Below are 25,778 nucleotides of genomic sequence, written 5' to 3'. Positions count from 1 at the left end.
GGGCTCTGTCCCTGACCTATCCAATTCCACCTTTGGCCTGCCCTGGGACCGCCTTATAGCCTCCCTAAGGGAACACTATTTTCAAAATTTAAATGTTGCCAACACTATAATTACGGGCAGTAGATATAGGCATTCACTCGTTCCTTATAAAACATGTGGAGCGAGCCAAAGACTAAATTGACCACCATGATAGAAATCTCCTGTATTCTGTCTCTGCAAACGTGGAGCCCAAAGACACCCAATCCTGCCAAGAAACTCACAAACATTATGCAGAAAGAGCCAGCTGGCTACGTATGGGAAAACCAAGCCAAGGAACTTTGTATGGCTTGTGGGTAAGAACACAGACAGCTGAAAGGAAGAGGGATGAAAGGTTTGCTGACATTCCACTCAACCTTAACCATCCTTTATTCACCAAAAATAATGGTTAACTGCAGGGGACTTGGCGCATGACCCCATTCATCCATCCTTCTATGCTAGCCAGAGTGAGCAAGAGAATAACATGCATTGCAGCGGACCCTGCCATTTAATGCCCTTCGAGATGGCTGGAAAAGTTCTTCAGGTGATAGAACAGGAGAGGAGGGAAACAGAATACATTATGTCTCAACAAAGGGTGTTAATTTAGCGCGGACTACAGAAGGTATTACATTCCAGGCCAGGATTGAGCACTGGAGACCACATTGGAAATATATCATGAACTGCAGGACGGCAGATAATTTATATGGTTTAGTAGCATACCATTCCTGGAATCTGTAACCTATTTTCACTTAAGTACTCTAAGACACTATTCATTTTACACTGTTCTTATTCGGAAGGCCTCGCCATCAAATGTATTTCGTAAAAACAGCAACAATAATAATGAGTAAGCCTTAGCAAAAACATCAAATATGGACCTTGAAGCTGTAACACTTGAGAAACAGAAAGAATTGTCTTAAAAAAAAAAAAAGTAATTCTTCAGAACTATCTTTAGCAGTAGCTATTTAAGAAACTCAAGGAGCTACAGTGGAGATTTGGGGTGGGGCAGACGCTTATTGTAGCCTTTGGCTCCTAAGTTCTGTGTTGAAAAGATTTCCTAGATATAAACCCTTGAAATTTATTTCATTTTTAAAAGCAGGCTTGTTAAGATTTTAAACTAACTTCTCATTATTATTATTTTACTTTAAAATATATATTATTCTTTTTTTATATAACAAAATGGTTACGAATTATTCCCATAGCTATATCTGTTTGCAACAATAACCCAGTTCCCTTTTAAAAATAATAATAAAAGAAGAAGTTTTAAACCAAACTTGTATTCTTGCACATTTTTCTCTTTGGGTAATTTAACCTTGTGAAGAAATAAATAACAGCCAACAGATTGTATACAGACTTATCAGCGATTACTTAAGAGAGACAAAGGGGATTATCACCACAGCTGTCAGGAAAGGCAACTTTCTTACACAACATTTACAGGTACCAAAGGTCATGTTCCTATCACAGCCTTTGGGGACTGGACACATTTCTCTAAAGAATTAAGTCCTTTGCCGAAATAAACAGAGTCTAATGATTGATTTAAACACTGAAAACAACTTCATGAAGGAGAAAGCCAGAGAATGTCAGAGAAAGAACATCAGTAAAAGAATCTATACCGAGTTTTCTACACAATTGCCTCGAGTTTAAAAATCATTAGCTGCTGTTGCTACTGCTTTGTCTCTCTCTGTCTCCCTGTTTAACTTTAATTTGTAGGTTTTATAATTTTTGTAGTATTGTAAGTTGCCTTCTGAGGGCAGTGTGCCCTGAAAGGTGGGTTAAAAATCTTAATAAGAAGAAGAAGTAGAAGAAGAAGAAGAAGAAGAAGAAGAAGAAGAAGAAGAAGAAGAAGAAGAAGAAGAAGAAGAAGAGAGAAATATACACCACTGGACATGGAAGTTGAAGATCTATGGCAACAGAAAAGGTCAGAATTATTCTGTTAGTCACATCAGTCACCAGCATCACAGCCTTTTTTTTTTTTTTTTTTTACAGAAAACCTTCAGAAATTGGCCCTTCCAAAATACATTCATACCAACATCCAGAAAGCAGTCATACTTAAAATATGTTCAATAGTCAGGGAATTCCTGAATCGGTAAAAGGGCAAAGCCCATCACGTTCATCTAGAAAAACCGCCACGAGCAAGAAAAGGGAGATAATAATAGATGCTGGTGACTCCAACTGCATTTGCCACAGGTACAATATTGTTCCCCATTTAAGTAGGTAAAGTATGCACAACAGATATATGTCCTCACACACCCATGCATTTATGAAGTTGGTTATGCCACAGCTGCTCCCAAAAATGAGCACTTGGGTGTTTAAGGATAGGGTGACCATATGACCGGATTTGCTCGGGTTTTGATGGCAAATCCGGGAGGGGGAGGGGAAATCTGGATTTTTTTTCAAAGAGCAGCTCTAATGGGAAATAACAAAAATGCTTATAACTCTGTCATTTTTTAAAGATAAAGACATGAAACTTGGCACAATGGTAGCTCTTAGGAAGGGCTTTAGTCATACCAAATTTGAAACAGATCCGTTCATCCATTGATTTTTTAGGAAATTTTTAAAAATTGAGGTTTTAAAATTATTATTCTTTAAATCGTCATTTTTAAAGATAAAGAGATTAAACTTTGCACCATGAAAGGATTTAGGTAGAGCTTTAGCCACACCAAATTTGAAACAGATCCGTTCATCCATTGATTTTTTAGGAATTTTTTAAAAATGAGGTTTTAAAATTATTATTTTTAAAATCGTCATTTTTAAAGTTAAAGAGATGAAACTTTGTACCATGATAGCATTTAGGTAGAGCTTTAGCCACACCAAATTTGAAACAGATCTGGTCATCCATTGATTTTTTAGGAATTTTTTTAAAAATGAGGTTTTAAAATTATTATTTTTTAAACTGTCATTTTTAAAGATAAAGAGCTGAAAGTTGGTACCATGATAGCTTTTAGGTAGAGCTTTAGCCATACCAAATTTGAAACAGATCTGGGGCCAGTAGCAAACCCTGTTAACAACAACAGCAGCTTGCAATGAGTGAAGATACAGTCAGAAAAGATATTTGAGGGAAGGGGAGAATGTAACACACAGAGTATAGCAAAAGCTTCAAAGTACAGCAAAACCTACAAAAGTAGGAGTGAGTGAAGTTACTTTCAGGTACATTGAATCTCTCACTTGTTCTTTATTTCAGTGATTTTAACATGAAGATGTTATGTAGAACAGATTTGTCTTAAATGTGTGCTGTAAAATCAGACATGTGACCAAGGCTATGTTCGGGTGGGCACGCCCCCTTGGTGCTGGACACGCCCCCTTGGGGGTGACCATGTTGTCCTCCTTTTTGGTTTCCAAAATATGGTCACCCTATTTAAGGATATATACCTATCATTCACATTTTACCTCTTTGTTGCAGGAAATACTGGCATAACATCAGTACCAATTGATTTTTTAAATTATTTTTATCCAACTCTTGTTCCAAGGAGCTCATGGCAACATCAAAGCCTCTCCTCTTTGTTTTTTAACACAAAAACAGAGGACTCAGTGGAGCAGCTGAAATTCAGGATCTCACAGCCCAGAAGGGACCCAAATGACCAGAGAGCGGCAGGTGATGGAAGCAGTGGCAATTAGGCCCCGGATCACATGTGGCCTGGCATTGCTCAAGAACCATGCGTTCTTAATTCTTATTTAAAAACAAGACAACGGTGGAGTCTGGTGGCTCTGATGTCAGTGGGGCGGTGAATCCGCTCCGGGTTTTCAGTCATAACCAGTCAGAACTCTAAAAGAGCCATCCTAGCTCCTTTAGCATTCTGACTGGTTTTGATTGAAACCTGGAGTGGATTCACAGCCCCACTGACATCAGAGTCACCATCCTCCACTGCAAAACAAAAACATTTTATAGCCAGTGGGTGGTTGTTTAGGCATATACATGGTCACGGATGCTCATTTTATTATTATTTTTCTTTTCAAATATATTATTGTTTCCCACAATAAAATGGTGCTTATGACAAAGTAAATGTGTTTAGCCTCAGGGCAGCAGAAGCAAACACCATTTTATTCCTGTAGTGGTGATGGTGCAATGATTTAAGTGAGTTTTAAACGCTAAACTGCACGTGCCCAGAGTATTAGTTTTTCAAAATCAGGGCTGTCAAAGAGAGGGTTTTTTGTTTGTTTGCTTTAACATATCAGGCACGTAGAAGCAGGAATGTTATAAGACATGAAATGGTGTGTGTGTGTGTGTGTGTATGTGAGAGAGAGAGAGAGAGAGAGAGAAGAGAAATGTTAGTTGTGTGTGTCACAACTGAAGTAATACAGATGGCCAAATTCCAGCTGCCCAGCTCCACTCCCTCTTGCCTCAGAGGTCCTCAGGGCCTTTGCTGCCAAGTAGACGAGAGCCAAAGGGTAACACCAGGGAAGACCAAGGAAGGATGAACTCAGGAATTGCTGCCTAAATAATCCTGTTACCCTACGGGCATTCTCTCAGTTCTGTTCCTTATGCTATACTTGGATGTGAATGTACTGTGCAAATCTTTTGTAAAGTTGCTTTGAGAACTTCGGGAGCTATAAAGCGAGGTATAATAATAATAAACAAACAAATAAATAAATACAATGGAGCTTTACAAAAGGTTTGCTTCTGGGGGCTACAAAGCAGGGTATAAGTCTAAATAAATAAATACAATGCCTTGACATAACTTAAGCTAAGAGTACGCAGCTGGCCAGAGCCCACCCAGCGAGTTCCATGGTTGTGGGAAGGACTTGAACTCAGGACTCCCTTGTAGGGATGTTGGAGGAATCCATCCAGAGGGTAAAGCTCGCTGAGCTTACATCAGCCCGCCCCCCTGGACTTTGGATCATTTCAGCGCAAGCTGGCGGATTTGATCTGCATCGAGTCAGGCCAGTTTGTGGATTTTCCATTTTTTAAAAATAAAATGTGTAAATAGAAATTTGTGCAAATTTCAACTAAAATTTGCACAAATTATGGCAGAAATGTGTGCAAATTATGCAGGTTGTAGTAAAATTTCTATTTACATAAAAGAAAACGGGAAAAGTTCCTGGATTCAGGAAAACTCCAGCGACGGACATTCCTACTTCCTGAAATCCAACATAAACACTAAATAACTAACAAATGCAAGATCAATACTTCGCTGTAGAAAGGTCAGAGATGGATGAGGAATGAATGAGAAGGAGGACAAGGGGGGAAAAGCAATGCAAGGCCAGCTGTGAAACTGTAAGCCAGAGCAGTAACAGAGAATGAGGCCACCTTTCTCCTTAAACTGAGGAATTGCTGGTGCCAAGCAGATGAGGAGTTCTTACTAGGGGCAACTAATCAAGGCATGATAACAAGGACTGACCAGCTGCCAACAGATCCATGGAGGGGAAACTAGAATGGTTACAAAGCAGAAACTAGGGGGCAGCATAATGCATGCAATAGATTCCAGGTTCAATCCCTGGGTTCTCCAGATAAGCCGAGGAAAAGAGTCCCACTTGAAACTCTGAAGAGCCGCTGCCAGTCAGTGCTGACAATACTGGCTTAGATGGACTAATGGTCTGACTTCATAGGAAGTCAGACCATAGGCAGCTTCCTATGTTCCTAATTGGAGCAGAGCAGGTGCGAAGTTGTGCTCTAAAGGTATTTGAAGGAGGACTGTGAATTGCCTATCTCAGTGGTCATTTTGAAGCTGAGTGCTATAAATCAGGCCTATTTCTTTCATTATTAGTTTTACATAGAAATACAGTCGGAGTCTGTTCAGGGAACACCCTAAGCCATGGTTAGGCCGCTAACCCTTTTGCAGCAAAGTGTTAGTGAGCGCATTTAAACTGTAGTTATGTCGTCACCATAGTGGTGGGGGGGGGGGCTCACATGACAGAAGGGGAAACCTCCACATAGGAAACTTGCATGGCAAGAAGACCAGGCAAGGAACACTCATTTTCTACGTGGAAGGATATGGAGGAATGTTCAAACACTTCAGTGGTAACCTGAAGTCATTTCAACATAGTGGGGAAGACTGACCAGGGGCCTTGCTAGATGACGGGTTAGGCCGGTGTGAGCCCTTGGCCCACCCCTGTGCATCCAGTTGATGCACAGGGGATCCCGGGCTCAGGCAGGGGTAACCCTCCCTTGACCCGGGATAACTGGCACCAATTTTGGCCCGGTATTTCCCGTGGTCTCTGGATGAGCCTGAGACTGCGGGCGTGTAGACCGTTCTGTAGGGTGATCATATGAAAAGGAGGACAGGGCTCCTGTGTCTTTAACAGTTGCATAGAAAAAGGAATTTCAGCAGGTGTTATTTGTATATATGGGGAACCTGGGGAAATTTCCTCTTCATCACAACAGTTAAAGCTGCAGGAGTCCTGCCCTTTTAAAATCTGGTCACTCTAGTATAGCTCCTGCACCTTTAACTGTTGTGATGAAAAGGGAATTTCACCAGATTCTCCATATATACAAATGACACCTGCTGAAATTCCCTTTTCTATGCAACTGTTAAATGAAAAGGAGCCCTGTCCTCCTTTTCATATGGTCACCCTACCATTCTGCTGCTTTTCCCGGCTACCGCAATTACTTGCGAGTCGCCAGGAAAAGCGGCGGGTAAGACGCAGCGTTCCGCAGGAGTGCTGCAGCCATCAGGGCAGGGGGGGAGATCGGGGGGGATTGGAGCAGAATCGGAGCCAGGGGAAAATCGGAGCCAGCAGGGGATGGGGTGAATTGGAGCCAGGGGGAAATCGGAGCCAGCGGGGGATGGGGGAAATTGGAGCCAGGAGGAAATCGGAGCCAGCGGGGGATGGGGGGGAATCGCAGCCAGGGTGGGGAAATCGGGGGGGGGAAGTGGGGAACCCTGTTTGTTTGGTTTTTTTAAACACCTGTCGTTGTTTTTTAAACACCTGTCACCCTTTAAGAAATGAAACAAAATGGAGGACGCGACGGGGCTTTCCTTCAGCCCGCCACGTCTGACATCTGGATTGAGCGAAGACCCATGCTACTTGTAGCGTGGGCTTGCCCCTTCTCCAGCACGAATTCCCAGGTAGGTCTAGCAAGGCCCCAGGTGACCTCTGTGCCTGCCCAATCTGCTGTTGCACGTCAACAATCATAATTGTTGATGGGCAACTTCCCGGCCTCTTCTGCTCACCCTTCCAATGGGTCTTTATCTTTAAACAACACTTGGACTGGACACCTGTCTCTGGGGGTCCTGGCTGTGGGGCTTCTGGCTCCAGGCTCTTGGGATCAGGCTGGGTGTCAGGGACTGTGTTTATTGCCTCTGCAGTCTACACCACCTTTCTCCAATCTGCTGCCCTCCAGATGTTTTGGACCTCAACTCCCATCAGCCCCAGACAGCATGATCGATATCAGTCATGTGGGTATTGTAGTTCAAAACATCTGGAGGGTACCAGGCTGAGGAAGGTTGGTCTACACTACTGACCTTCCTGATCTAGCAGGACACTAGGTTGCTGCTCATGACTGCCAAACTCCAGATTGCTGCTCCTAATGCTCAAGACACTGTTTGCACACTTCATGGGAAACTTTGATAGAACCCATACGCATGGAAGCACTGCTGGAGTTCATAGGGATCCTACTCATTTCCACTTCTCCAGAGAGGATCCTCTACCTGCCACCCCCCACCCCACCCCGCCCCAAGGCTGGCTTTTTGGCATGTGTGTGTAAGTGCAGGTGTGTGTGCAAAAGCCTATAGTTACAAGTGGGGCTGGAAAACCCCAGTGTGTACATCAGCAGTGCAGAACCATGGACAGCATGATGTCATGCGCTTTCTGGCTGATGTCGCATGTCCCACTTGGGCCAGGGACCCAGGGAAGCCCCACACATAGTGAAGCTGACCTGGCCAAGCCCGATTCACTCCTCCAATCTTTTGCGATCCCAGTCAGTGAGTGCAACAGGTTTGTGCTTGACTTTAGTTCACTGACTGAATGCAAATCAGTCAAATTTCCCCTAAGCTAGTGGCCAATCTTCACTGGTGGGTGTGAAGGAAGGGGATTCTATCAACACCAAACATAGAGGTTTGGCAGATCCTGCCTGAGCACAAAGAAATACCCTACAGAAAATTATACTGAGTGGGCTTCTCGGCACCGAGCACTATAGTCTCTAGTTGTGGCAGAGGAGATGATGAGACCGTAGAAACACACAAATCCATTAGATGATGAGAACAAGCATGGTCTTTTAAAGCGAGACCCCAAGACACTCAAGAACATAAGAAGAACCATGCTGAATCAAGCGAAAAGCCTCTCCAGTCTACCGTTCTGTTCACATAGTGGCCAACCAGCTGCCCTTGAGGAACCCACAAGCAGGACATGAGTGAAACACCACCCTCCTGCCCATGTTCCCCAACAACTGGTATCTGATACTGGAGGAAGCACACAGCCATCATGACCAGTATCCATTGATACACTTACCCTCCATGAATTTGTCTAATGTCTTTCATAAACCATCCAAGTTGACAGCCAGCAAGCACTACATCTTGAATAACTCCACTTTTAACTGTGTGCTGTGTGAAGAAGTCATAGAATCATAGAATAGCAGAGTTGGAAGGGGCCTACAAGGCCATCGAGTCCAACCCCCTGCTCAATGCAGGAATCCACCCTAAAACATCCCCGACAGATGCTTGTCCAGCTGCCTCTTGAAGGCCTCTAGTGTGGGAGAGCCCACAACCTCCCTAGGTAACTGATTCCATTGTCGCACTGCTCTAACAGTCAGGAAGTTTTTCCTGATGTCCAGCTGGAATCTGGCTTCCTTTAACTTGAGTCTTTTTTATCTGTCCCGAATCTCCCACTAATCAGCTTCATGGGATGACCCCACTGGGTTCTAGTATTATGAGAGAGGGAGAAAAATGTCTCCCAATCTACATTCTCCACACCATGTATAATTTTGTAAACCTCTATCATGTCTCCCCTTCCTTGCCTATTTTCTAAGCTAAACTTCATTTAGTCATCATGACCGTGATAAGCTACAGGTGCAACAAGGAGTTAGAATATATTCTGGTGGCTCTGCAGCAAAATAAAAAGTTGGTTTGCCCGGTCAGTCCAAAAATGCTGGTCAGTTCGAAGCAAAGCCTTGGAGAGGCCTAAGCAAGAAAACATGAATGGTAGAGTTTGAAATGATGGGGGAATTTGATATTTCCCATCAAATCCAAACATTCATTATCCTTAATAAATACCTGGATTGAAATGTATCTGATCTGCAATGTTGTTGGTTTTTTTTGTCTGAATACCTCCTATGGGGATGGAGTTTCACAAATTAGGAGAGTTAAGCAATTTCTAGTGCTTCCTAAAATACAAAATGTGCTGTTTGTTACAATTCAAGTTGAATTAATCTGCGCTGGTTTTGTTTGGTATCTCATTACGGTCGGATGCTGTCATGTGTGTCTGCTTTCCTTTCCTTTCTTTTCAAAAATCTGCATTTGGTTGTGATGAATCAGCAGCTGGGTGATGGTTTATTATCGATTCCCAGCTCGTAAAATAATAAAATGATCCAGAGCCAAATGCCTACATGTAGGGTGACCATATGAAAAGGAGGACAGGGCTCCTCTATCTTTAACAGTTGCATAGAAAAGGGAATTTCCGCACTTGTCTTTTGTATATATGGAAAACCCAGTGAAATTCCCTTTTCATCACAACAGTTAAAGCTGCAGGTGCCCTGCCCTCTTTTAAATCTGGTCACTTTGGTATAGCTACTGCACCTTTAACTGTTGTGATGAAGAGGGAATTTCACCAGGCTTTCCATATATACAAATGACACCTGCTGAAATTCCCTTTTCAATACAACTGTTAAAGATACAGGAGCCCTGTCCTCCTTTTCATATGGTTACCCTACTACATGTCTATAGCCAAATTCAACAGATTTGCTGGAAAGTCGGGCCTTCCTCAAGTCATTTCAAAATCAGTCCATTTCCTTCTAATATCTTAAATTGGTTGAATAATCTGAACCGGAGAGGCCATATTGCCCCTAGCGAGAAGCAACAGTCAATCCATTTGCCACTTCACCCTGAATATCAAGCATTGGCCTTTAGGGTGACCATATGGAAAGGAGGACAGGGCTCCTGTATCCATAACAGTTGTATTGGAAGGGGAATTTCTGCAGGTGTCATGTGTATGCATGCAGCACCTGGTGAAATCCCCTCTTCATCACAACAGTTAAAACTGCAGGAGTTGTATTAGAGTGACCAGATACAAAAGAGGGCAGGGTTTAACAATGGCCCCACCTTGCTGGCGAATCCTTCAAGGTGAATCCTTTATGCTATACGTTTGCCTTGCACCATTACTGAGCCCTGGCCCAAAGAAGGAGCTATATGATGACCAACCCAATCTGAAAGTAGCTTCCTGAGTAGATCGGAGTCTATTGAAAGCTTTCAGGTCAAGCCTGATCTTTGATCTGAGCAACAGGCTGCTACAGACTTGCCCCCACCATTGCTTTTCCTGTCCTGCAATGCTGGAGACAAGGGTAGTTATGTTTGTGCTCTGGCAAAGGGCCAGGGCCCACTGAGAAGAGGCCCCCTGGACTTGCTTCATTTCTTCATCATTGCAACCTACTTGTTTACCGGCCTCTCGCTCTGGTCGCTTACATTCTCTTATGTTCTTATGGTCCAGACAGTGGTGGAGGTGAGAAGGAAGACCAGTAGATGTTATGGCCTACTTGCTCCCTGAGTCAAGCAAGGAATAGAAGCAATGATGGGGAGGAGGAGGAGGGGGTGTCTTGCCCAGGAACTCTCCAAAACCTGAAGCTGGCACTGCTGTCTTGCCACACCCAGCCTCATCCTGACTTCCTTTCTAAAGGGAGGGATAGAAGACAGACATATGCTTTGGATGCAGGACATTCCAGGTTCAGTCCCTGGATATCCGATGATGTCAAGACCCTTCTCTCCTCAAAAGTCTGGAGACTCCATGCCGATCAGACTAGGCAATACTGGGCTTGATGGACAAGTAGTCTGACCTGCTTTAAGGCATCTTCTGATATGTAATGCAGAACTTGGAGCTGACAATCATAAATGTCACTTGAGCTGATGTATCTTGATTGGCGGAAAGTAGATGTGTCAAATTACTGTCTACTCAAATCTCATACTTGTAGACACCGTACAGCTTGGAAGTGTAGTGCTGGAAGGCACTTCCCATTTTAAAGAGAAGTTGTTCGCCCTGTTCTGTACATACAGCTTCATTCTTGTCTTTCAGTTTCATCATCTCTGTAGTGAACCTATTTGCCTGCATGATGAAATTCTACCCAGACACTAGAAACATGAGCTGGGAAAGGTTTTAAGAAGAAGAAATTAGATGGTCACCTGTCACGAATTCCTTAAATCTTACCTGTAAGAAAAGACTTGTTTGGGGGTATATATAATCATATGATTATATGAGTATGTTCTCTTAAAAATGAAAAAATAAACTCTTTCCAATCCAGCACATTGTGATTTATGCATGGCAATATTAAGAGAGCTAGTGTGGTGTAGTGGTTAGAGTGTTGGACTGGGACTTTGGAGATCTGGGTTCTAGTCCCCACTTGGCCAGGAACTTTCAATCGGTCACTGACTCTCAGCCTAACCAAACTCACAAAGTTGTTGTGAGGATAAAACGGAGAGGAGGAGGATGCTTTGGGTATCCTGCAAGAGGGGTAAAAAGGAGGGATATACATGTAATAAATAAAACAAGGTTGTATGATAGCTGGTGGGCTCCTGGACTGGAGAAAGAGAAATACCCTCTTACATAGCTCATTTCTATACATGATCTTGGACTGTGATTCCTTTGGGGAAACTACTATCTGCTAGATATGTACATGCACATGCAAACATCTGCTCTGCTGCAAAATCAGTGACTACATTCCTTGCTTTTGTCATATGCTCAACCGGTTTCCTGTGCGCAAGTAAGAATAGCATTTCTTGCTCAGTTTGTGCTACATAGTGCAACCTCCAGTGGGAACTAGGAAGGGAAACAACCAATATAGACAACAAAAGGATGCTTTTCAAACATACTTGTGTGTGTCTCTGGTTTTGTGTGCATATAACATGTCTGTGTGTGAATTGTAAAAGACTGGGGAAACAGACCCAGCAGAAAGAGCAACCAGGAGGAGGGGGTGGCCTGCCACAGCTTTGAGATCAGCCACGTACCTCCACCACTCCTGAGAAGGGAAGAGAGAGAAGGGAAGAGAGAGCAGTACGACAATGGAACCCGTTACCTAGGGAGGTTGTGGGCTCTCCCACACTAGAGGCCTTCAAGAGGAAGCTGGACAACCATCAGGGATGCTTTAGGATGGATTCCTGCATTGAGCAGGGGGTTGTAGGCCCCTTCAAACTCTGCTATTCTATGATTCTATGAGACTCCCTCCTCCAGACTGTCTTTCCAGATAGCTCCTTTATGTTCCAAAATCCATATTATTGTAACGGCTTTATTAGGCCAACTGAAAGGTCGCAGAAAATGTGCAAACTTTGGAGATTGCCAGATCTTTTCATCAGGCAAGATGTTACAAAAAGCAGGTGGGGAAGAAGAGAAATAGACGGCAACATTCAAGTCATGATGCCTGCTTGGTTAGAGGCTTAGGATGAAATGGGGGAGGAGAGAGATTCAAGCTGGGCTCTACCAGTTTTCACCATGAACTGCCCCTAGGACTGCTAGGAGCAAGAAAGAAGCAAACAATGGTTGATGCTCCATTTTTGAAAATCTAAAATCCAGCTGTTAACTTGGAACTGTCTCCATCTTGGACAAAAGGTACAAGTTTCCTCGATCAGTGGAAACCTGAAACCTTTGTAAAGTAGTCTTTACATGAACAAAGCAGGATATCATTTTAGATCCTGTACTAAGTACCCCTCCCAAAAGCCAATAGACACCAAATTGGGTAGTTTTACCTAGTAGTTAGAGGGGAAGAACCCACGGAGTCCCTCTACTTGTTTATGCATCATGCAACATTTATTGCACCCTACCTCCTGATTCCACTTTCTAAGCAAGTCGGCTGTTATGCATCTTATTCTGCTGGTTTCCTTCAGGTCCCAATGCCCATCCGTTTTTCAGGACATCACTTGTCACCTGTCCATCCAGCCCAGCTAACAGCATCTACTTCAACTGACAGTAGTGACAGTAGCTTTTCCCTCCGGACCCCCAAGCAGAACGCCTTCTCCATGACCTGCTCCTTGGTCCTTTTAATAGGAGGTGCCCGGGGATGAACGAGCCTCGTGTGGCGCAGAGCAGTAAAGCAGCAGTTTCTGCAGCTGAAACTCTCCCCATGGCCTGAGTTCGATCCCAGCGGAAGCTGGTTTCAGGCAGCCGGCTCGGGTCAACTCAGCCTTCCATCCTCCCGAGGTCGGTAAAATGAGTACCCAGTTAGCTGGGGGAAAGGTAATAATGGCCAGGGAAGGCAACGACAAACCACCCCGCTATAAGGCCTGCCAAGAAAACATCAGTGAAAGCTGGCGTCCCTCCAAGAGTCAGTAATGACTCTTTGCTTGCACGAGAGAGGAGGCCCGAGGATGAACCTGGGACCTTCTGCATGTAAAGCAGGTGTTCCGCCATGGAGCTGCAATCCAATATTATTCCAGCGTTGTCCCATTCACCCTTCCTATGCCTGCAATGCTGAAAATTCCATCCCAAATGATAATGTTTGCAAGCTGGCAGAGGCACCACTGCAGCTTCGATGTGTGACTTTCTTATATCCATGCATCTTCAGATTTGGAACAGTATATGCATATGCCATTTATGCATCATCCTTAAGAACACTGTGAAAATCCCTTGGGATTAGGGATGTGCTCCGCTCCGATTAGGAGCGTAGAAGCAGTAGCGGATTGGCCTGCTCCGCCTTACCCAGAGGCGGAGTAGGAGCGGACCGCGGACCCCCTAGAAGCAAGGCGAAGAGAAGCGACCATTTTTCGGAGCTCCGAGTTCAGGCGGAGCGCTCCGGTCGCCATCTTGAAAACATTTCGCCATAGGATTGCATTGCGGCAAATAATCGCGCATAACTACGTTGTTTTTGAAGCTATCGTTCTGGAAATTCTTGTGCACAGAGAGTCGTGGATGGGGGTCATTTTGAGACCACTCTCACCTCTCTGCGTGCTGTGGTTCACGTGCAATATTTTTTTAAAAATCGGGTCAACCGCGGGGCTCAAACTGCGTTTCGGCTTTTCGCCCATAGGATTGCATTGAGGGAAAGAATCGGGGATAACTGGGGGGGGGTTTAAGCTATCGTTCTGAAAATTCTTGTGCACAGAGAGTCGTGGATGGGGGTCATTTTGAGACCACTCTCAACTTTCTGCATCGTACGGGTCGCGGGCTAGAAGTTTTTTAAAAATAGGGTCAACCGCGGGGCTCCGTTTCGGCTTTTCGCCCATAGGATTGCATTGAGGGAAAGAATCGGGGATAACTGGGGGGGGGTTTAAGCTATCGTTCTGAAAATTCTTGTGCACAGAGAGTCGTGGATGGGGGTCATTTTGAGACCACTCTCAACTTTCTGCATCGTACGGGTCGCGGGCTAGAAGTTTTTTAAAAATCGGCGGGAAAAATACCTTTTTCAAAGGGCTGAGGGGCAGAGTCAGCTCCCGGTCATGATGATCCCAAAGTTGGAGGAGGGCATAGGCAAAACAGGTAACTTGGGATTCTGGGAAACTTCTCTTTCTTCATCTGAACGGGCTTTTCCCCGTGTTTTTTAACACAGTAGCCCCACCAAATGCACAAACACAACCTGAAATCATATACTAAGCCAAGAATAAGAGATAGAAAACACAGCACTGCTCCCCACCCTAACCTTGGTGAACAACTGAATCGATGTGGTGCAAGGGGATGAGCTCCCCTAGGGCATCTCATCGTGGACGTGCCCCCACTCTCTCCTGCACTGGAAGGCCATAGAGCCTTCCAAAGAGAGTAAAACGGTGGAGCAATGCCTATCATGAGTTGAAGTGAATGGTCACTTTTCAGTGGTGGAGCAATGCCTGTTATGAGTCGAAGTGAGCGTTTTACTTCTTCTCAGAGCTGTTGGTGGCTGTCTTGAACTGGCAGCTACTTCCCCCTCCCCCGGGCACGTCCCCCTATTGCTGGTAAAAGACAGATATAGCCTTTTTTTTTTAATTCTTCTTGCTGTTTATTGAGCAACACTGCTGCTTTTAATTCCACCCCTCCTTTGTTTATTGATTGATTTATTCCATTTTCTATGCATTACTGGCTTATCCTTGGCTCCCTTCCTTATGCCCCCAGAAATGCCAGCTGCATGCCTGCCTGCCTTCCCTCCCTCCTCCCCTGCCCACCTCGCAGGGATGTTGTGTGTGGGGTGCCCGATTTTCAAAAATTCGCCAAAAATCAGGGGATGATGGGATTGCCTTGAAACTTGGCGTGTGTGTGTATACGCCCATGAGGTGTCATGGTGCCAAACGTGAGGTTTCTAACTTCAACGGAAAAAAAGTTGTTTACTTTTTTAGCTTTCAATGCAACCCTATGGGGGGGCAAAAACGGAGCTCCGGATCCGGATCCGGAGCTCCGAGCGGAGCGGAGCGGAAGTGGGCGGAGCGGGGGCGGGGCGGAGCGACCCGCTCCGAAAAATGGCGGATCTGCAAGTGAAGCGGAGCGGGGGGTCCGTGCACACCCCTACTTGGGATGAGCATTGCCCAAACACATGGTTCATGTTTAATAAATTGGCTCTTTTTTAAGGACGAGGCTGTATTCTTTTCCTGACAGAATCCCATGAGCAGATTATGAGCACATACAGATGCTAGATCCAACAAAGGAGGTCTGTAGGCTGAAATACTTTGCTACGTGTGTATAACTTCCTAGGCCAGGAACTGTTCAGCTAATATTGAGATTGCTGCTGGGGGCGGGGGGGGGGAGGAGTTAACCCTCTCCTTGCTCACCTGATCCTGCTTGCCTCAGGCAGCTATCTACATAAGAAAGGAAGTGCAAGTTAATTGCTTTCAAACAATTAATTTCACCTTTAGTTTGGCCCTGATTTACAATGCAATGGGGTATTCCCCACTCCCACCCCAATGGTTTTAAACATCCTATTGCAGAGTGAAAGTGGGGAGAATGTTCTCTAAGGCCCTCCCCTCTAAAGTCCCTTTATACTACAAGCAGGATTGAAGGGAGAGAGCAGGAGTTGGACTCAGAAAAAACAGGTTTCCCTCGTCATAGCCGAAGGAGTCCTTTGGGGAGGGGTCAAATTGGGCTTGGAGAATGCATGCATGCATGTTTACACACACACAAACACACACTCAGACACTCACACACACCATGCATTCGAGTGTGCATTGAATTCCCAGGGCACAATTCCCCTAAGAGCGCACTCAAGTGCACATTCTCAGAGCAGAATTCCCCAAGCACGCATCTGAGTGCCCGTTCCTGCACACCATTTCCCCAGTGCACAAGTGCGCATTCCCTGAGCACAGCTCCACCTGACCCACTCTAGGCCTAAAATGGACCTGTTGTGGGCGGGGGGGGGGAGTAGACACTTTCCTTACTGGCTTATCCCCTCCTTTACAACGGGTTCTGCCAAAGATCCTTCCCTCTAGGAAAAAAAATGAAAAAAGGAAGGCACTTTGGATTTAATTACCCATTGGAATCCTAGGAAGGATGGATTTGGCTCTCTGGCGACTCCTGCTTTAGACTGTATCAGTGGAGGCTGGTGGCTCCAATGTCAGTGGGCATTGAATCCGCTCCAGGAATCAGTCAGAACTTTAAAGGCGCTATCCCAGGTGCTGAAGCTTTCGCATCTTGGATAATGCCTTTAAAGTTCTGACTGAAACCTAGAGCGGATGCACCCACCCACTGACATCGGAGCCACCAGCTTTCACTGGACTCTATGGAACATCAGTATTTCTCCATATAGTCTAATTACAGGTGACAGCAGTGGACCCTTGTCTTTCAGTGTACATCTTTCCCAAGCAAGGATAAACACTGGGCAGGATGCTATTTAAAAAGCCCAAAGAATTACAGGCGAGAGAGCTGAGCCCTTATTCCTTGCATTTCCCTGTGCAGCCTCTACAGCTCCATTTCAGAGGTTATATTGGAGCCCAGAGTAATCAAAAGGGGAGCTCTAAGCAAGGAGAGATTTTGCCACCTTTCAGTCACATGCACTTTTCCCACTTTGTATCTCACACACACACACACACACACACACCCCGCTAGGGATGGACATCTTGTTCCTGCATTAATCTATGATTTAATTATATATTTAAATCTGCATGAAAATTCAAATTACATATGCATAAAGATAGATATTTTAAAATGATCATCTCTCAAAATTCACATTTCTAGCCGTGAAATCCTATGGCTATCTACTCAGATATAAGTCCTAATGGGTTCAGTGGGGCTTATTCCCAGGGATGTGTGTACAGAATTGCAGCCTAAATGTATTTTCCCCCCCCCCTCAAAATATGTATATCTAAGTGCATATATTGTACTATTGTACATTTATTGGTAAAATATGCATTTTGAAAGGCATTTGGATACATTTCCTGAGCAAAATTGTGAAAACCAAAGGATAACTATATTCTGATCCATATATTGGGACGGGAGCAGCAGATCAGATTGGCTCATATTGTAATTTATTTATTTTTATTTATTATATTTTTATACTGCCCATCAGCTGAAGTGTGCAATTAAAAAACCATAAAATACAACAAGGATAAATTTAAAACATTAAAAAGTTAAAAGGGCAATATAAAACCAGCTACATTAAAAACCAGGGAAACCCTTTGTGAAAAGGTATGATTTCTGCCTTCCAAACCACATGAGGGAGGGTCCTCCAGAGCAGCCTTTCTCAACCTGGGGCGCTCCAGATGTGTTGGACTACAACTCCCAGAATGCCCCAGCCAGCTGGCTGGGGCATTCTGGGAGATGCAGTCCAACACATCTGGAGTGCCCCAGGTTGAGAACCACTGCTCCAGAGGGTGGGTGACACTACAGAGAAGGCCCGCTGCCGAGATTCATTATGGTGGCATTTCGTTTATTTCAGAATGGCCAGTAGGACCTCCTCTGAGGATTGTAGATGTCATGTGGGTATATATAAGGGAAGGTGGTCTGTTAAGTATGCTGGTCCCAAGTTGTTTAGGGCTTTGTAGGATAACAACATAACCTTGTATGTGGCTCGGTAGCTATCAAGCAGCCAGTGCAGTTCTTTTAACACAGGTTTTACAGGAGCAGAGCTAGGTGTCCCCGTGAACACCCTAGCTGCTCCTTCGGAGGGAGTGCAACCCCATCCAGAACAGGCAAACATTCCTATTCCCAGACCTGGGAGCCACCAATCCACAAGGTCTCTGCCTTATCAGGATTCAGTTTCTGTTCATTGGCCTTCATCCAAACCATAACTGCATCCAGGCACTGGTTCAGAACATGCACGGCCCCTCCCGATTCAGATGTTACAGAGAAATAAAGCTGGGTGTCATCAGCATACTGGTGACACCTTGCCCCAAATCTCCTGATGACTCCTTCCAACAGCTTCATATAGATATTAAATAACATTGGGGAAAGGATGGTGCCCTGAGGCACCCCACAGTTCAACTGCCACGGGGCAGAAGTACATTCCCCCAATGTTATTTTCTGGAACTAACCATGCAGGTATGAGCTGAACCACTGTAAACCAGTGCCGCCAACCCCCAACTCACAGAGGCTTTCCAGGAGAATACTGTGGTCAATGGTATCAAAAGCAGCTGAGAGAACAGGGAGTAGTAACAGGTCACACTCCCCCTGACCCTCTCCCGAAGAAGGTCATCCATCAGAGCAACCAAGGCTGATTCCGTCCCAAACCCAGGTCCGAACCCAGACTGGAATGGATCCATATAATCATCTCTCTCTCTCTCTCTTTCTCTCTCTCTCTCTCTCACACACACACGGAAAGAAAGAAAGGAAGGAAGGAAGGAAGGAAGGAAGGAAGGAAGGAAGGAAGGAAGGAAGGAAGGAAGGAAATCCAAGCATTCCCGTCCACCCCAGCCTCTGCTTTACACATCACTGGGGCAAATCTGCTGGACTTCAGATAGAAGCTGGGGCCACATGGCTCAGTAGGACAGAGCACATGCTTTGTATGCAGAAGGTTCTAGGTTTGATGCCTGACATCTCTAGGTAAGAACATAATAACATGCTGGATCACACCGAGGGTCCATCTAGTCCAGCACTCTGTTCACACAGTGGCCAACCCGCCATCGGCCAGGGATGAACAAGCAGGACATGGGGCAACAGCACCCTCCCACCCATGTTCCCCAGCAACTGGTGCACACAGGCTTACTGCCTCAAATACTGGAGATAACACACCACCATCAGGGCTAGTAGCCATTGATAGCCTTTGCCTGCAGGAACTTATCCAACCCCCTTTTGAAGCTATCCAGATAGGTGGCCATCACTACATCTTGTGGCAGTGAGTTGCATAATTTAACTATGCGCTGTGTGAAGAAGCCCTTCCTTTTATTTGTCCTGGATCTCCCACCTTTTATTTGTCCTGGATCTCTCATCAGCTTCATGGGATGACCCCGGGTTCTAGGATTTTGAGAGAGGGAGAAAAATGTCTCCGTATCCACATTCTCCATACCATGCATAATTTTGTACACCTCTGCCTGAAAACCTGGAAAGCCATCGCTGCCACTGGGTGTTGACAATACTGGGAGAGATGGACCAATGGTCTGACTCTGTCTATGGCCGTTTCCTATGTCAGCAGACCCTGCAAGTCCACTGCAAGCTCCAAACCAACATTCCGCAAGAAGAGCACCAACGGAATACATTCATTGGGAGCAGAATCAATTAAACAAGTTGCCCCAGTGATATTACTTGACATCGCTCGTGCCAGCAGATGACTCCTGAGAGGGGGGAAGTGCCCAAAGTCAAGGGAGAGCCGTCTCTCTGAGCGAGACTTCTATCCCATCTCCCCCCTCCCCCCTCCACCCCCCCTCTCTCTCTCTGCGGCTTGCATGGTTCTGATTGACTTCCCTTTAACCCAGTGTGGCAATGGAACAATACTCCATTCTCAACATGTAAGAGCCCTCCTCCAAAAATAAAAAGGTCCTGAAAAAGGAGAAAAATACCTCAATTTCAAGCTCACAGATTACTTTCTGTCCCAGAGGAAAGAGAAGCAATTTAGTGGCTGCTGGCCTTACCAAGGAAAAGGTTAGAAGATTAAGAGACCAACTGCTGTTTGGGTAAGTGGTTGGTAATTGCACATGCCAGCAATTATGGTCTGCCATCTCTCTTTTTCTCTCTTTCTCTTACCTTTTTCTTCCCTCGTGTGCCGTCAGGGTTGAGTCGAAATGTCCCTGAATTCACAGTCCTCGTTGGACCTATTTTCTTTATGTCGTATGTCAGCTCGTCTGCAAGGGCCTTACAAGCTATAGCAAAAGACAAAGACAAAACACCACACACACACAATAGAAAAACACATCACTGCCACAGAAATGGCACTAGGAAACACTGTGTGTGCATTTTTGCCAAGGAGTCATTGGCTCCGTATGACCAAATGGCCGTTTTCTGCTCTTTTCTCCCAGTTTGGTGTAGAGTGGCAACTGGGAAAACAGGGAAGTAACCAAGGCTGACTCATATTCAATGGAGGAAGTGAGGCACATGGGCTGCTTAATCCACACTGGCCCTTGTCAATCACCTAGACTCAGGGTGAAGAAGCATGTGGGATCAAGGGTAGTGAAATGAAAGAACAGGCGATTCTTTAAAATACAGCCATTTGGGGCACATGCTTAGATGCTACCACTACTGCAGGCCTGAACGTTCTTTGACCCACCAAGCCAAACACAGGTGACTGCAAGGCATCAGGGAACTCAAACCAGGACATCTGGCAGCAGGGCCCAGTTGCTTTACTTCCTGGCACCATCTAGGCAACTCTCTGGCAAAAGGAACTAACGGTCTGACAATTGCTGCTCTATAGCGCCACAAGGTTGTGGCCAGAAAGAGGTACTACAGCTCATCAGTCTAACCCGACCAGGTGTTCTGGGAAGGTGTCAGGCTTGGTTCCTCAGTCTAAATTACAACAATTCAGAGTAGCCTTATCTGGACTGCTTCCGTTTGGAATCTGACTATCTAAGGTAACCTTTTTGACGTGCCCTTCACTGGGCCTTCTGATCTCTGTGAACCACACTGGACCTTGATTTACTTGCTTCTGGCTACTGGCCCTTCCAGAAATTTATGATGGCCTACTAGACTAGAGACTCAATGAACTTGTTTTGGCTGTTTGCTTGGAACTAGAAAATCAAGGAGGTTATCAAGTAACTTGTACACCATAATCCAAGGCTAGTGGGCGGAATTTGGGTTTGGATCCTGAATTTGGATCCTGGTCTTAGGGCACATGCAGTCTTAATTGCACATCTCTTTAAGACTCTCAAACAAAGAACACACTGTGTCTCGGGTTGTGGAGCATGATATCTTAAAAAGAAGAAAAGGTAAAATAGGGATTGTGTCTTCATCAGTATGCTCTACGTTTCAATGTGCAAATGACAACCACCACCACCTGCATTAATTGTTTGGATTTTTATCCAGTCTGAGCAGTTACAATATATTTTGGAATACACAATCGGAATAAAATATATCATAAAGAATAAAATATGCCCTAAAGAAAACCATAGACTTACTTTTTTACGGACATTTATGCAGAGCTACTTATAGACTAGGAGTGCCATCACACGGGGGCAAAATTGCGTTTCACCGCTTTTCCGTACTTCCTCATTCTTCCCAGAGGAGAAAGAGGAAGTAAACAAAGACCACATGGCCCATACAGAGGCTATTTTTGTTGTGCCACTTCTCCTACATACAGCAAGAGATCATGGCATATCCTCCCTTTTTTTTTTTAAAAAAAAAAGTCAGATTAAAAGAGGTCTATTTTGCAACGGAAAAGTGAGCGGAAGGAGTGGGAGGCGAGCGGGAGGCAGACATCGTCTAAGAATGTGCACACATCTGTTACTGGGTGGTAGCAAGCGGGAGATAAAACACTCATCTGATAATGCTCTGGAATTAGGTATAGATTTCAATTATGGACTACACTGATACATTAGTAACTACATATGTAACATGCAGCTGCACATACTCTCAGGAAAGCTGAAAGTTATAGCCTTTACAGTTATGATCTGCATTTGGGGCACACATTCAAGGGCACTATCCCTCCATGTACCAGTTGTTGGAGATAAACAATAGGGTGGCCATCTTGTCAGCAATAAAAAAACCCCATAAACAGCAGTTTTTAGGCACTGAATATATATCCAGAGTTTTCCAAAATATTCTGAAGGCAAAAACTATTCCTTTCGTGGGTTGGGAGGATCCCCCCACCCCCAGTGACATAAAAATGAATAAAATTCTCACAAAACAAGATATCCCTGGCAGCTGTGGCAATATGAGAAACCCAATATCGTGGGTGTTGTGGTATGTCATGGACTCGCAGGTGCCAAGGACTACAGGATATCTTTGTCATTTGTCATCCCATTTAAACAAAAGCTGAAATCAAAAGTTAGAATCAAGAAGGGAAGGAAGCACTCTCAGGCATGCAAACTGGCCTTTATGGTAGATTCCGCCCATTAAAAATAAATAAAAATGGCAACAAATTGAATTCTTGGATTAGCAAAAACATGTCCTTTTTACGACTCCCAGGGCTGTACTAAGAAGGATTCAGTTGTATCTGGAAATGGGGTGAATCATTCCCTGGGTGTGTGCACAAAGGTTCTTTTAAATGAATGGTCTTAAAAACTCTACCAATCCTTCAGAATTGAGGTTGCCCACTGCACGCCTCATTACAAAGCTTGTACAACTTTCCCCAGGATGCTCCTTCAGTTATTTGCCTATCATAAAAATTATAACTGGCAGCAGAACTCATTGTAGGAAAAAGGAGAAGAATGAAATATTAAGGGAGCTGTATACAGGCAAAGTGTATTCCAAAGCGTGCGCGCACTCACACAAACATTTTGTCACCATAAAATATTAATATATCGCTGGGCCAGAACTGCTTCATAGCATCTCCTCCTGAGAATAATTCTTGGAAAGAAACTATGGACATAATAGTATCATGTGCAGCATCTGAAAAATCTACAGCACAGATGACAGTAACTATTTTGTTCAAGAGCTAGCTGCTGCACATTGATGATCTAAACCAAATTTTTAACAGGGCTTGTGCCTGTCAAAGCACCATCTGGAGACATTGCATGCCATAAGCTTGTAGAGATGGGTGCAGCTGCAGATAAAATATGCTATTTATTCTCACAGAAACACAACTAGTGTGTGTGTGTGGTTGTGTGTGTGTGTGTTTATAGTTTACTGGTTCCAGAAATGTCTAAGGAAAACCAGATAAGAGATTCAAAGGACCAACCAAGAAAGCAGGGTGGGAGAAAGGGGCTAGATATTGGGGAATGAGTCATGATGCCAGGGACCAGGTGAAGGTTACCAACTGAGATGGTTTTCCTAGCTCATTGTTTCTGAGAAGACATTGGAGACCATCAATGATGTGGGTCTCATGCACAGAGGCCTCTTTTGCAGCTTGTCATATTTAGTATTTATTCATTTAGTACATTTATAGGTCTTTCCTCCAAGGAGCTCCAGCTGGCATACGTTGTTCTCCCTTTTTCAATTAATCCTCAGAACAACCCTGTGAGGTAGCTTAGGCTGAGAGAGATAGCGGGCTGTGTTCTTGAGGCTGTGTGAACCCGCTGCATCTACTTTCGGTTTTGTCGGAGAACTGAGATCTGAGCATTACACAAGGAGGGTTTTTCTTCCTGTATTTCTGCTACATAACCTCTAGGTGGCACTCTAGTATAGCAGAAACAGTGGGCATGTCTACACCTAGGGAGGGAGTGGGGAGGATCTTATGATATGCTGGTCACAAGATCCTCTCCCCCTGGATTCAGATGCAGTGTGCAACATCTGGGGAGGAAGCAGGATGTTGCAGCCGCCATTTTTTTTGAGGGGGGAAGCAGCAGGGCTGGTCGTGCAAGAGCGAGGGCCTGTTCCAACGAAAAGTAAGAAAAAAACGTTCCGCCCAAACCCGGCCCCCAAACCGCCTCCCTGCCATCCCAGGGGTGGCAAAATTGCTGCCACCCCCTCCCCTGATGGGCACAGAGCTGTACTGCACAGCTTTGTGCCCGTTTCTGGTGCTGCACTTACTCGCAAGTAAGCGAGCACCTGGTGGAATGGGCGTCCACTCCTTCCACAGTCTCTGGATGGCCCTGGGACTGCGGGGATAATCAGGATAACTGGGCAACCAGTTATCACAGGAAAATGGAGGGGTTGTCCTTGGTTGCCCCCAGGATCCCCTGTGCATCATGTGGATGCATAGGGACGACCTAGGGACAACCCTGGAATAAAAGTCCCGTGTAGACATCCCCAGTGTTTTGCTTTGCTTTCAGAAATAATAGCCTGGGGCAGCCAAGGTGAATCTCCCTGTAGCCTTGTTTTACACATATTGGTGCCACTCAAAGCCTCAGGAAGTATGAAGGCAATGGTGAAAAGATACTGGGGAAAATATGGATGAGACTCACAATTAGACTCACTTTTAGATTGTGGGTTGTTTTATTATGCTCTTCATGGTTTTAATTTTTGTGAACCGCCCAGAGAGCTTCGGCTATTGGGAGGTATAAAAATGTTATTGTTATTGTTATTATTATTATTATATTTATTTATTTATTTATATAGCATCATCAATGTACATGGTGCTGTACAGAGTAAAACAGTAAAAATGTAATAAATAAATAAAAATAAAATAAATAAAATCTCTCCCACATTTTTATTTTAAAACTAAAAAGTAGACTTAGGAGGCTATCCATCTGAGTGAAGGCAGTGGAGGTTGGGTGCTCCGATGTCAGTGGGGAAGTGAATCCGCTCTGGGTTTCGATCAGAACTGGTTGGAATCCTAAAGGAGCTATCCAAGGCGCTTTGCTCATTATTATTATTATTATTATTATTATTATTATTAATAATAATAATAATAATAATAATAATAATAATAATAATATAGCACCAACAATGTACTTGGGAGGTCTGACTGGTTCAGATTGTAACCTGGAGCAGATTCATATCCTCACTGACATCGGAGTTGAAGGAATCATATGGGGATGGGTTAGATTTAAACTTCCCCCTTCTGACAATTTCCTGTTCAAAATTATGCCTCCGGTGTCAAGAATTGCTGGCTACTGCTGCATGTGGCAAAGCACATCACTGCATTTCTCGGTGAAGAACTTTCTGGACTGATTCCACCACCCCGGCTGGCAATTGGTTCCTTCTGATCAGGAAGCTGTAGAAGACGACTTCCTGACTCATTGGAACTTCCCTTGAGCAATAAGGTCTACTTGTGCTCTCTGGCGTGCCTCTGTGCTTGCCCTCTGATCCTGATTGCTCATTGGTCCTAACGCCTGGGCCTGGCTTACCCTCAAATAGCTCATTTCTGCTATTCCTATAAGCTGTTCTCTTGCCAAAGTTTTTTAAACTGGTTGGATGCTGCCTATTTCTTTTAATGTTGCATTTTTAATTTATTTTTGTTGATCATACATCTTAATTGAGATGTTGTTTTTCATCTGTATATTGCCATTGTTTGTTTGTTTTGGCAGAACAGAGGGATACAAATTTAACTAATAAATTCATAATCAATCAATACTGGCCTGGGCGAGATTCTCGCCCAAAACTGCATGGACCCAAGACTCCTAGGATGCAGTTTCCCCCTAACAGCCTAGAGTGACACTCTACCGTCTTTGCTGCAGGCATGTGTACGTAATGCAAATATGTTAATCTGAACAGCTCTACCTGGATGTGATGAAGGAAGGGGCAGGGGGAGGGGGTCGTCGTTTCCCGGAGGGAAGGGAAGAATTTTGTTTCTTGCCTAGTTAGAGATTTGGCATCTTAGGGAATACCATCTGTTCCAA

At 44.6% G+C, this 25,778-nt stretch overlaps 1 protein-coding gene across 1 annotated transcript in view; it reads right to left on the bottom strand.

The window, feature by feature from the left end:
• The window catches only part of CNPY1 (canopy FGF signaling regulator 1), a 70,949-nt gene that overhangs the window by 20,005 nt on the left and 25,166 nt on the right, over positions 1-25,778 (bottom strand). The window contains exon 3 of the mRNA XM_063146544.1: positions 20,152-20,267. Within this exon, the coding sequence (XP_063002614.1) occupies positions 20,152-20,267 (116 nt within the window). The remainder of the gene's footprint in view (positions 1-20,151; positions 20,268-25,778) is intronic.

Source organism: Elgaria multicarinata, chromosome 1 (genome assembly GCF_023053635.1).
Source record: "Elgaria multicarinata webbii isolate HBS135686 ecotype San Diego chromosome 1, rElgMul1.1.pri, whole genome shotgun sequence".
Taxonomy (NCBI): domain Eukaryota; kingdom Metazoa; phylum Chordata; class Lepidosauria; order Squamata; family Anguidae; genus Elgaria; species Elgaria multicarinata.
The sequence above is the reverse complement of the archived record's forward strand: the minus strand, read 5'-3'. Positions and strand labels throughout refer to the sequence as shown.